The sequence below is a fragment of the Lynx rufus genome, unplaced genomic scaffold, assembly GCF_022079265.1.
Source record: "Lynx rufus isolate CCGP_SWC_20201006 ecotype Redwood Valley unplaced genomic scaffold, mLynRuf1.p SCAF_9, whole genome shotgun sequence".
Taxonomy (NCBI): domain Eukaryota; kingdom Metazoa; phylum Chordata; class Mammalia; order Carnivora; family Felidae; genus Lynx; species Lynx rufus.
Genome location: NW_025814897.1, coordinates 1,647,314 through 1,660,584, shown reverse-complemented (window position 1 = coordinate 1,660,584; position 13,271 = coordinate 1,647,314). Strand labels below are relative to the sequence as shown.

The window sequence follows — 13,271 nt, the reverse complement described above, 5'->3', positions numbered from 1 at the left end:
GCCCTAGATAGGCTACCCCCAAATTATGGAGCCTCCACGTGGAGGCTGCTTGGGGTTCTGTCTCTCCCTCTGCCCCTCTCCCCTACTGGCACTCTCATTCTCTCAACAACAACAACAAAATTAAAAAAACAAAAAAACCAAAGACCGTATCCAATAGAGAAGAGAAACCTTGTACCCAAACATTACAAAAGCACTCTCTTCCCTACTTCCAACCAACATTAATGGTATATCATCATCTAACTCCTCTGACCTCAAACCCACAGGACATTTGTCTCTTTTCTGTTCCTCATCCCTCATCTTCCTCCAAAATTAAGACCTCTTAATACCTCATACTGTTTCATATTTCATAATATTTCCTCTTCCCCATTTGGAGTACCAACAACTTAATTCAATTAATTACTGCTGGTTTTCTGGGTGATGACAGACTAAGCTCCCTTCCTCCATGGTCTCTTTCTCGCATCATACAACTCTCTCGTTCCAGACTAACAACACCCTTAACGTGCAGGTACTGACACCTTTTGGACGAGAAATCAAGAGCTAACCACTCTGATATGAATAAAATCCAAATTGCCCAATGGGAACGTAAAACTCTCCCAAATCTGTACCTTCATTACCCCTCTCCAGGAACAGGCCCTCTAGCCCCTAATAAAACGCTAATTCATCATATTCTCAATTAACCAACTTATTTTCAGCATACAAACCCCTCTCCTGAGACGCCCTGGTGCAACCTCCAGTTCTCGCTTTTCCTGTCAAAATTCCAGTTCAAGGATTTCTATCTGAATGAAACTTTCCCCAGTTTTGCCCAGAAAGGATGGGATGTCACTGCCATGCTGTATACACTTCCCCAGCCCTTAGTTCAATCTCTAAAATGAGACACACTATTCTATCTGGTATTAATAACAATTAACAGTAAGTAACATACACTGCGAATGTCACCCGTACCAGTACTTTGTGTTCAAATTACTCATTTAATCCTCAAAACACCGTGTGATCAATATTACAGTTGTTGTAACTATTTTTTTTTATTTTGAGAGAGAGTGAGCGGGCACAAGCAGGGGAGGGCAGAGAGGGAGAGACAGAATCCCAAGCAGGCTCCACACTGTCAGCGCAGAGCCCAACATGGGGCTCCCATGAACCGGGAGATCGTGACTCGAGCCGAAACCAAGACTCGGATGCTCAGCCGACTGAGCCACCCAGGCGCCTCTGTATTAACTATTGGAAAGCTGAGGAAATCGAGGCTCACGGCTGTAAATGGCAGTCGTGGTCACGCAGCTGGGACAAGCCATCTGCCCCCAGAGCCCACTCCCTTAACCCCTGTGAGTACTGAGTCATGTGTCACTGCACCGGCAGACAGGAAGCAACGTGAGGTCCTCTCTTCCTCATCTTTATCCTCCCACGGGACAAGCTCTGCATATTATCCACGCTCACCCAATATTTGTTGAGAGAATGAGCAAGGAGATTAACACAAGTGGTCTTATCCTTTAGAGGAAATACATGCACAGTTAAACAGGCCTGTCATAGAGCTTCCTACCAAGAGTGGTTCCAGTGGTAAGAATTTCAGGTAGGAGGGGGACTCCGTTCTCAAGTAGCTGGGTTATGACACGCCCCTCAGAGGGTCTCCACCACGTCTCGGGCCCTATGTCGATGCAGCACCAGGCTGTGTGACTGCCACGGTATCCCGAAAGGAGGCAGAGCAGTACAAAGCCAGAGTCCAACGGCATTGGCTTGATATCCCGGAGCACATTCTCACGGGCGAGTCTTAGCGCTCATAGCCCGTGCCTGTGTATGTCAAATGTCACATCCTCAGGCCCCGATCGACTCCCCCCAGTTAGGTCCCAGCCGGCAGAACCTCCAGAAGAAAAATACCTTCGTCTCGGCACCCGACGCAGACGATACCCGAGAGCCAAGGCCAAGCTTTACGGGAGGCAGAAGGTGACTGACACGAGGCCACTACTGACGAGCACCCTCACCATGTCATGACAACACTGGAACGTGACAGAAACTCTAACTTCTCAGGCCCCGGAGGCCGCCCTACTTCTTTCCCTCTTACTGAATGGGACCGAAACTCGACTCTAACTTCTCATACCTCGGAAGTCGTTCTACTTCTTTCCCTTTTATTTTCAGTGCTTTGAAATTTTTCTCCCAATCTTGGACCGTAGAGAGATGTTTTTCCACTAGAGCTTCCATATCAACTTGTCCAATTACAATCCATTCCTATTAAAGAATGGAAAACATATTAAAGAAACAGAATTTATTAACATAAAAAATATTAGGGCCCACTGATAAAAAGGTACAGATTTAAGGTATTCAGGTAAATTTCAATTTAAGTACTCAAATATAACCATTACTGTAGAGCCTAAAAAAACTATTTAACATATAAAAGTAAGTGATCATCAAACTTTTTTTAAAAGACCACAAAATCCTTTTCTCAGATTCTCTTCTCAAATTTGATGTATCCAAATACAGAATCATTTGGCAAAGCCAAGGCTACAAATTTGAACGTATGCACATTCAATCAGTCCTAGAAACCCGACAGTCAGAAGCAGCACCCGGTGGCAACTGGGAAACTGGCTGACGTCTCAGTCACGCGTCTTGGGAGCGAAAGGAAGGACGAGGGACACAGCTGGGGTCTCTCCCCATTGAGCAGCCAAGGTTCACTCCAACACGAGGAGGAAGTGAAATCCTCTCCACCTCACTACATCTGAGACCTCACTCCAAGGGCCGCTCGATTCAAAGACTGAATGAAAGGAGATAGTTTCCCAAGAGGAGTTAAAATTGACACAACAGAATCTTGTCACATCCCAAGCTGAAGCAACTAGTTTCTCAATCTTCAAAAAATCAAAGACAAAAAAATCTTAGTAGAACTTGGTTCTCATCTGTGGTGTAAATCTGGGTTGTACAGGAATCCTCACACTGGCTCCCCACCTTGCCCTACTTTTACATTATGCCACATAAGATAAACCGTAGATCAGTACACTTAATACTCATTCAACCAATCAGATGAAACGTTATAACAGAATAACAGACAATTACAAGTTCCATACCTTATGTTGGTGTAAAACAGCTGATAGTCTCCTAAACAGATCTTCTGCTTTGCTGAAAATAGTCAAAAATCCATTTGCATTTCTATCAATCATAACAGAAAAAATAGACTCATCTCCGGCCTCACCCACTCCCCTAAACTGATTAGGAATGCCGATGAACCTCTTCATTTCTCTGTAATATTTAGCCCGGATTTCTTCAAGAGGAGGCCTGAATTGTAACCGTCCCTGTCTGAAAACAAAGAAATAGCTTTAACATATGAATTACTGGAAAAACATGGTCTGAAAATGAAAGGGGCTGTAAGAAAGCTTACTTGTACACTAGGTCTATGCTTATTTCTGGCAGGTTCTCATTAAGTGCCTCCAGGCCCATCTGATACTGGTGTTCGAGGGCTTTGTACAGCTGGTGATTCCAGTGCTGCTTCCACGCACGCATGTCACCGGCCTGGAACCCCTGATAGGTTAGAGTCACGTTTTTTATTTAAAAACCAGGTGACAGAATGGATGTGGGGAATAAGCTTCGGAACTCCTTGGGCCTGCACCCATGGGTTAACAAGGCACAGAGAATTACAAGGCCATGGGATGCTCTCGTCCAAGTTTACAACAACAAGATCGGGCAAATAAGGACAGAGAAGGGGGGCCAAGTCCCCCAGAATAGAGAGGGGGGGCAAAGGCCCCCAGAATAGAGAGAGGGGACAAAGGCCCCCAATACAAAGGTATATGAGGTAAACAAGATTAGGCATTCAGGGCAAAAACACCCCCCCCCCCACCCATTTAGTACTAGAGCAGAAAGCTGCTTTCACAGGAGGGAAGGCTGAAGTTAGGTAAACAGGTAAATTGGGCTATAGACCCTGTGGGGCAGTGAAGCTGCCCAGAGCGGAGATGATTAACAAAAGAAAGGTGCATTTGCAGTGATAGGTATTGAGGAGGGCACCTGTTGGGACGAGCACTGGGTGTTGTGTGGAAACCAATTTGATAATACATTTCATATTAAAAAAACAACAACAAAAGAAAGGTGCCTTTGGGGCGCCTGGGTGGCTCAGTCGGTTGGGTGGCCGACTTCGGCTCAGGTCACGATCTCGCGGTCCGTGAGTTCGAGCCCCGCGTCGGGCTCTGTGCTGACGGCTCAGAGCCTGGAGCCTATTTCGGATTCTGTGTCTCCCTCTCTCTGACCCTCCCCTGTTCATGCTTTGTCTCTCTCTGTCTCAAAAATAAATAAACGTTAAAAAGTATTAAAAAAAAAAAAAAAAAAGAAAGGTGCCTTGGCAACCCTGAGGTCACGTGTCCTACCTGCCTCGTCCCCTAGGCTAAGATAAACAAAGGTGCTGCCTCCTGCCCTCTGTAAACAACCTTCCGCCAGTCTGCCCGGTGCCCCAACGTTTTTGTGTATTAACCCAAACCCCTAACCCCGAATGTCTTCAAGACCCCCTTTCCCTCATATCCACAAGTTAATGTTCACAGATTCATTGTCCCTTTGTGCACGTCCATTGCCATGTTTGTAAGCCTTCTGATGCTAATAAAAGCAGAGCAAGGGCCCTTATTTGGGGCTCTTGTCTTTTCTGGACATTAGTCATCTCTCGCTTTAATCCTGCGTCCCACTCTCTTGCTCCACAAGAGAGAACTTTAGACTTAGATTCTACGACAAATGGGGTCTTCATTTAAAGCATTTATACCGTACATAGTGAAATTATAAGCAAAAAACAAAAAAAAACAACCCATTTTTAACATCTTAAAACATGCAACTCCTTCACTGCTACCTGTAGTAGGACAGTTTATATAAAGTCAAATATAAAAATTTCCAAGCTTCATGCTTTTAAATAGTCCACAAAAAGACTGGCAAAACTTAAAATATCAAATTAACGTTAAGTGGATGTTATATATGAGTTTTATACTATGGCGCTAAAAAAAAGTCAGTGGTTTATTTGATCAACTTCTTAGACCTCTTTCTAAAACCCCCATCAAGTGCAGCTCTTCTCTTCCTTCTTCACCCCCTAAATAATCCACCGCACATTTTTAAAAAATAATCAACTAAAAAATATGAAGGTGCTCAAGACAGTTTACACTCTTTGTGCTTCCATATAACCATAAATACATTAATGCTAACACTTGTTTTTTCTTCTAGATCTAAGAATTGGGAGCTCCCAGGTGGCTCAGTCGGCTAAGTGTCTGACTCTTGCTTTCAGCTCAGCTCATGATCTCGGGGATCACGAGTTTAAGGCCTGGATCAGGCTCTGTGCTGGCGGCACAGAGCCTGCTTGGGATTCCCCCTCTCCGGCTGTCTCTGCCTGCCACCCTCCACCCCTGTGTGTGCGCGCACATGCTCCCTCTTTCTCAAAAGAAAAAAAGAAATAAACTTAAAAAGAATTGAAAAAAAAATCTCAGGGCACCGGGTGGCTCAGTCGGTTAAGCATCCGACTTCAGCTCAGGTCATGATCTCATGGTTCATGAGTTTGACCCCATATCGGGCTCTGTGCTGACAGCTCAGAGCCTGGAGACTGCTTCGGATTCTGTGTCTCCCTCTCTCTCTGCCCCTCCCAAACTCACACTCTGTCTCTCTCTCTCTCAAAAATAAACAAACATTAAAAAAATGTTTTTTTTTAATTTAAGAACTGAAAACTACATGTAAACAGATAAGATACGTAATTCATCCTCAGCTAAGACCCCCTACCACAGACCGGGCAGGAGGTTCTGTGCATTACACTTACATAAATATCATAATTTATCAAAATGTGTATAGAAATGGAATTTTACCCAAAAAAAAGGAAAACACTCTGAAACGGTTATTTCAATTACTGGGCTTCTGCCCAACTTCGCTTCATGTTCTACACACGTCTCCACCAGCTAAAAGAAAACTAAACAATGGTAACGTTTAAGCACCAAGTCAAAGAAACTACTAAGTCTGAACTGAGAAACTGGACGTTCCAAAAGATAAATGAAAACTTATTTTTATATTTTTAAATGTAAACGCATTGCTAATTTGTGGTCTTTATATACAATTCGGTAGAACTCTACATTTATTAGAAATTTCTTAGTAAAGATTTACAGATAACCTTTATGAACTCGTCCTCAACTCCTATATTTACCTTCTGAAAAGATCACACTCGAAGAGTAGACACCAAGGAAAACATAATTACCTGGGCTTCTACGCTTGCTAAGCCAGTTCTCAGTTCTTGTAATCCATCTTTCCAACGCTGCTGCTGCCGAAGCAGATCAATGTTCATGAGAAAGACGACCTGTTAAAAATTAAAGCACAGCAGTCGCAAAGTAACCCTGGAAAAGCAGTAACTTTTCGGTAGGAAAACCTGACAGATACCAACCACCTCAACCGAGTGATCAAGATTAATTCAACCGATAGTAAGACACAGAAATAACTGATTGATACCCCGACAAAGGCAAACATCGCTGCTGCGGTATTTCTGTCAGAACCGCATCACCGTGATCTAAGAATGAGAGAGCTTCATACAAACCACATTGAGACACTTTCTACAAAAAAATGACCGATTCTGTAACGAGTATCAAGGTGATGACAAGCAAGGAAAGCCTCAGAAGGAGGAGGAGACTACAGAGACTCAACGACCAAATGCAAAAAGACATCAGTGGAAAAGCTGTAAAATTCAAAACCCACCTATTGCCTAGTTATCATAAATGTAGTATGGTGATTCAAGTTGTTAACAACAGAGGAAGTCAATAAGTGTGAACTCTGTACTATTTTGGCAACCGTAAGTCTGTTAAATAATTAGACTTCCAAATAAGTAAAAACTATTTCAAATTATAACACACGGTGCCTGGGGGGGTTCAGTCAACTAAGCATCCAACTCTTGATTTCAGTCCAGGTCATGATCTCACAGTTTCTGAGTTCGAGTCCCACCCACATTGGGCTCTGTGCTGACAGTGCAGAGCCTGCTTGGGATTCTCTCTCTCTCTCTCTCTCTCTCTCTCTCTGCCCCTGCCCTGCTCTGTCCCTCTCTCAAAAATAAATAAACTTAATTTTTTTTTAATTTAAAAAGAATAAAATTACATCCCAATTACCATTTTAATAATACTCTTCATAGATTATCTAATTGTACAAATAAAACCTACCTTTTCACAAAATGTAGTGTGCCATTTTCTCAGTTTTCTATTTTCAGTGGCAAGTCGTTGGGCAGCATTTTGGAGCTTTTGGATGTAGGCTTCTAATTCTTTAGGATTATCCCAAGTAATCTGTGACTTTCCCCCACTTCCTGCTTTTGAATTCTAAGGTACAACAAATGCCATTTAGCGATACAATGCATTTCTTTTTTCCACAAGATTTCACACTGTCCATCTTCAGTCCAGTTATTCCTAACACTATCTGCAATGAGGACGCAAAGAGTAATGCTTCCATTTTATAAACAATAAGGCAATGTGGCAAAATGAATAGCTCCCTCCCTCCCAAGTTTCCTCTCTTAGAGTGAAACAGCCCTAGATGAGCTAGATTGACCTCTCTCTCTCTCTCCCCCTCACACACACATACACACACACACACACACACACACACACACACACAGGAATGACAGGTGGAAGGCAGCAGACGACCTTGAGGCCTGGAGAGCTGAGGAGAGACACATGCACGCTTCCTCACCGTCTCCATATGTGCAGGACAGGGCGATGGACATACCTCCCACCAGGAGCCACCTCCAGGAACACACCACAAGCTCCGGAAGAAGCCGGCTCCCTCTGGCCAAAGGACTGGGAACACTGTGGTCCAACGGAACCTTCAGCGATACCCACCCTCCTCTGGCCAAACACCAACAGAAATGCCACAGCTCTGCAGCCTGAGCAGAACCAAACAGGGGGCTGACCCTCCATCCACCAATCAAAGGCCAGGAGTGTTCAAGTCCTGGCCAAGGGAAGGCTGGCTGAACAACGAGCTGCCCACCCCCGGGCAGGCAGGTCAGCCCAGTGCTCCCTCCCAGCCACGTGAACGGGGCTCGAGAAGGGGCCAGGCTCACACCCTGCTTAGGGGCAGCACAGGCCGGGACCACCCTCAAGGGAAGGTGTCAGTGCCCTGAACGGGGCACTCAACTCCCACTCCCTCACGGGAAGCCGAGCAAGTCCAGGACGGTTCCTGCGGGGCCCAGCGGAGTGTGGAGCACACACACTCACTCGGGAATCACTACGCTTCATTCCGTCACAGAGAAACGCTACTCAGAAAGGACCGCAAACTCAAAAGCTAAGACCATGACAGCCAGGAGGAAGTAGAAGATTCTGAAAGTGCTAACAGATCTGTCAACTGTGACTTTCATTTCTGGTAACAATATCCTTCGGTAAAGGGGGGAATACAAACATTGCGGGACAAAGGAAAAGACAAGAGAATCCGTTGCAAAGCTGCTCGTAAGACATGGCTAAAGCCAATTCCCTCGGTAAGGACCTCAAAAGCAAAGGAAAACTCTGGGGTTAGGGAAATGTCAATACAAAACAAACTGTCCTTCTTGTGAATTTCTTAAATCCTACCTGATGACTGAAGCAAAAATCAAAACCCCATGTGCCTGGTGCTGTGTGCACACAGACAGTACTCCACAGTCAGGACAAATATGTAAGGATGGAGGGGAGAAAGTGCCCAACAGCAGCCAGGTTTCTACACGTCCTTGACGTGCTGCCTGGCAAGGCAGGGGATCACTCACGTCCAGAATACAGCAGACCCTCCATACGCAGCCACTGAATGGATGAAACACAATCGTATTCAATCCAACAGAGCACTCCATGCAACAGCCTAGAAAGCACGAATGAGCAACCACCACACATGACCCACTGTCGCACTGCTACAGGTCATGAAGGTAAGTAAGTCAGAGTCCCTGCCCTCGGAGACAGCGAGTGGCCAGAGGATTAGAAAGAACCTCGGCGTTCTTGCTCCTTCCATCTTGGTTTCTTCTCTACTATTTGGTCTCATTTAACATATGCTAATATAATGATGTACTTCTCACAACCCAATTTCTCATAGAAATATCAACAAATATTTCTTTGAGTATATTTATTAGAGAAGAAAAAGTCCTAAAGGTGTGCAATTAAACATTATCTATTTGGTAAAAAGGGGTAAAAAAATAATAAAATATTTCCCATTTTCAAAAGTACACTTGTAAACAGGCACAGAAAAAAAAATTTAAAGGATATACTCCAGACTGCTAACAATGGCCATCTCTTGGTGATACAGTTTTAAAACACCTTTTTTCCTGTTGTTTACCTGTGTTTTTTAAACTTTGCATTATAAAGTTTGGAGCTTTTGCAATAAAAAATTTTTCATTAAAAAAAATTTTTTAAATTTAAAAATCTGTAATATGAATTATAGGACTTGTTGTAAATTGTAGGCCTGAGAACTAGTGAGCAGAACAAAGTTAATGTAGTAGATCTGACTGCCATCCCTTAAAGGCCTATTTAACATCCTGACCCTGACGCAGCCCTGGCACCTGCACACGTGGATCGTGGAGGCCCCCCACCACCCTAACTTGTAAGACAGCTCATGGTAGCTCAACCACACAGTTTATACTCAACACTTGATCTCCTTCTGGGCATCTGGAAGTTTGGTACATTATCAGGCAGAAGATACCTCCAGGACGAGTCCCCCAAAAGTGCCCAGGTACAGAGTCTCTAATGGTCTTCCCGGTGAGAAAACATCACATGTATTACAACTTGTGATGGGGAGCAGGGCGGGGGTGCGGGGACAGGTGGAGGACGCCCTGTGTGGGTCCACAGGGAGGGGTTCCTGACAGCCAGCGCCCCGTTTGCCCAGCCTTCGTTCCGGGCCCTTCCCTGTATGGACTCTGCTCTGCACCTCCTGCTGCAGGAGACCATAAGGAGATTGGCCGTGAGTACAGCTACACCATGACCTAGCAGTCCTCCTACAAAAGCACAGAAACTGGGCGCAGTCTTGAGGAAAATCACAACCACTGATCCACTTGCAAATAAAACAATAAGAAAAGGGTATATTCCTCTTCTACTTAATCTTTAAATATTTTATGTCTGTTAAGACTAAAATTATAGATTTCAAAAAGCTACAAGTCACATAGTAATAGGATAGTTTGAAAACTAGTGTAGGTTTTCCTAATGCCATATGCATGGATATTTAAACAAGCACAGATAAAAAAAAGCCAAATAAATCTCAAAGTATAAAATCAGGAGACGACAGAAAAGCATTAAAGACTGGTATATAAGGACCTCACAATTCAGGGGCGCCTGGGTGGCTCAGTCAGTTAAGCATCTGACTCTTGATCTCAGCTCAGGTCATGATCTCACAGTCGCATGGGTTCCAGCCCCGCATAAGGCTCTGTGCTGACATCTCAGAGCTGGGAGCCTGCTTGGGATTCTGTGTCTCCCTTTCTCTCTCTGCCCCTCCCCCACTCACACTTTGTCTCTGTCTCTCTCAAAAATAAAATTCTTTTTAATGTTATTTATTTTTGAGAGAGACAAGAGTGCAAACGGGGGAGGGACAGAAAGCAAGGGAGATACAGAATCCCAAGCAGACTCCAGGCTCTGAGCTGTCAGCATGGAGCCGGACATGGGGCTCCAACTCACAAACCATGAGATCATGACCTCAGCTGAAGTCAACGCTTAACCGACTGAGCCACCCAGGTGCCCATGAAAAATAAACTTTAAAAAAAAAAAAAAAAAAGACCTCACAATTCAGTGAATAAGTAAATATAATAGCACACAAGTTGTATACTACATGTATTAATTCACTGGATCAAACTCAGCACCTGAATATGTGAAACACTACAACCACTTAAATCTACAAGTGTTACTTGTTAAGAGTGAAGGAAGTCACTGGGGAACAAAACCTTAGATCAATATTAAGCTGAAGGGTACACTAAAAAACTAAGAAACAAGAAACACCTCACAAGTAAAATCTAATTATTATAACACAGAAAGTCCATTTACCTTAATTATCTGTTCAAATGCTAATGCGGATTGTAACATCATTGGTCTCTGACTTTGAATCATTTGTTGATCGATGGAATTGTAAAAATGTGCCACCTACAAAGTAAAAGTACAATTAGCAACAATCATTAATAACTAAGACACTTAATTTTTCACCTGTTTTCATTTTTACTTGTTTGAACGGAAACATCAATGCTTCTCATCCTAAGATTTAACAAGAAGCAGCTTTTCATCTCTAATACAGCACCGATGCCCATGTTAACATACGCAGTCACTCCTTGCTGAGTTCCCACGATGTGCCAAGTCCCGTCCCAGGGGCTGATTAAACAAAGACTAGAAAACCCAGTCCCTGTGACCAAGAAGTTCACAGTCTCAGGGGAAATATGGAAGAAACCAGTAAAGCATATCAAATGCTAAAAACTGAACTCTTCACTCCTGCAACTCTGCAAACGTGTTCCTTTGTCAGCATTTAACAATTAATCCACTTCTCAGACCAAGAGATCCTTGAGTTTTCCTTTACTTTTCTTTTACATCCCACATCAATGAAGTCTACTGACTATACTTTTTGTTTGGTTTTTATTTATTTTTTATTCAAATTCTAGTTAGTAACATACTGAGCAGTATTGGTTTTGAGAGAATTCAGTGATTCAGCTCTCACCTACAACCCCTGGGGCTCATCACCAGGTAACTCATCCTCCCACCCTCCCCCCCTCCAGCAGCCCTCAGGGTATTGTCTGTACTTAGGACTCTCTTGTAGACAGGATGCCTGGTCTCTCAGTCCGTTGAGAGTCTGACTTCAGCTCAGGTATTATCTCAACTCACAGGTTGTGGGATAGAGTCCTGCATTGGACTCTATGCTGACAGCAAGACTTGCTTGGGATTCTGTCTGTCTGTCTCTCTCTCTCTCAGTCCCTCCCCCACACACCAACACACTCCCTTTCTCTCTTTTGAAATAAATAAACTTAAAAAAAAAGTCTCTTGCGGTTTGTTTTCTTCTCTTTTTCCCTCCCTTCCCATATGTTCGTCAGTTTTGTTTCTTAAATTACACGAGTGAAATCATGAATTTGTCTACTGCCTACACTTTTACAACATACATTACAGGCAACCATGTCACCCACGTCCACCAACCCCAAGGAGGGTGAGCACCCCCGTCGCTCGACAAGACCAGTGTGGCCGTCTCTAAACTGGTCTGTCTCCAGCGGTGGCTTCCTAGTGTCTGTTCAAAGCATTCAAAGAAGCCAGAGTGGTCCTTCCTAAAGATAAATCACACTATTCTATTTGCTACACCAAAACTCCCGATGACTCCCCACTGCATGTGAGTATAAAATCCCAAATCCCAACACTCTCACCTAAAACCTTCCACTGGCTTCCCAATACGCTGTCGAATAAAACCCAAATCCCCAAGCCATGCCGCTCCCCCAGAACACACGTTTTACATAAGCTGCCCCACCACAGAGCCTCACTGCAGGGCGGCCACGCTGGGCTCCTTGCTGCTCCTGTGACCTCCAGGGGAGTCTCCCTCAGGAGCCACGTGTGAACGTCCCGCACCCAACAGCCTTCCTCCAGACACCTGCAAGGTTCTGTGTCACCTGAAGTCGTATCTCTTCCCAAATATCACCTTTCAAGGCCTACCCTGGCCACTCTGTATAACACGGCAGTCTCTGCTCCAATCGTTTTTTCTTTTGCTTCACAGTACTTAGCACTACCCTAGCTCCCAAATTACAACACCTGCTTCAAGAACAGCATCTAGCAAACAGTAGGCACCTGGTAATTATTTCTTCAATCAAGGAATCAAAAACGAGAGCTACCCACAAGGTACACTGATGAACGAAAGAGCAACTGTCAACTCTGTTGGGGGAAAAGGAGAGGTTCAGGGAAGCAGATCAAGTGGACACCATGGAGTAAGTCGAGGGAATTGAAAACGATGGTCTTTTCGTGTCTGTATCCCCAGCACCTCACAATACACTTGGCCCAGGGTACATTCTTAAAAAATATTTCCTAATTTTATAGATGGTCTGCTTCCTGCCACTAGTACATATAAAAATAGGCTGTATTTGGTGGAGGATATCCAGGGTATTTATTCTACACCACAGTCGCGGTCCAAGAAAAAGCCTGTTCCAGAACACGAGAAGCAAAAGAATACACAGAATTACAGCAATCTGGCTGAGCTACTCTCTAACCAACTCCCACTTCCCACTCCCTGCTCCGGCTGAATTCTTGCTCAGAAGTGAAGGTGCGCGTAAACAGATCTCCCCAGGGGAAATGCCGATGCTACATGACCACACTCATCCTTGGAGCTCCTGTGTCGTGCACTAAATACACAGGACACGAGAGTGAGCA

The 13,271-nt window shown here is 44.3% G+C and overlaps 1 protein-coding gene across 1 annotated transcript in view; it reads right to left on the bottom strand.

Moving 5' to 3' along the window:
- Positions 1-13,271, bottom strand: part of DYNC2H1 (dynein cytoplasmic 2 heavy chain 1) — a 348,687-nt gene that overhangs the window by 308,414 nt on the left and 27,002 nt on the right. Inside the window, exons 13-18 of the mRNA XM_047072515.1 lie at positions 10,932-11,027; positions 7,122-7,274; positions 6,176-6,274; positions 3,356-3,495; positions 3,045-3,273; positions 2,087-2,214 (exon numbers count right to left, since the gene is read on the bottom strand). Coding sequence (XP_046928471.1) covers positions 2,087-2,214; positions 3,045-3,273; positions 3,356-3,495; positions 6,176-6,274; positions 7,122-7,274; positions 10,932-11,027 — 845 coding nt within the window. The remainder of the gene's footprint in view (positions 1-2,086; positions 2,215-3,044; positions 3,274-3,355; positions 3,496-6,175; positions 6,275-7,121; positions 7,275-10,931; positions 11,028-13,271) is intronic.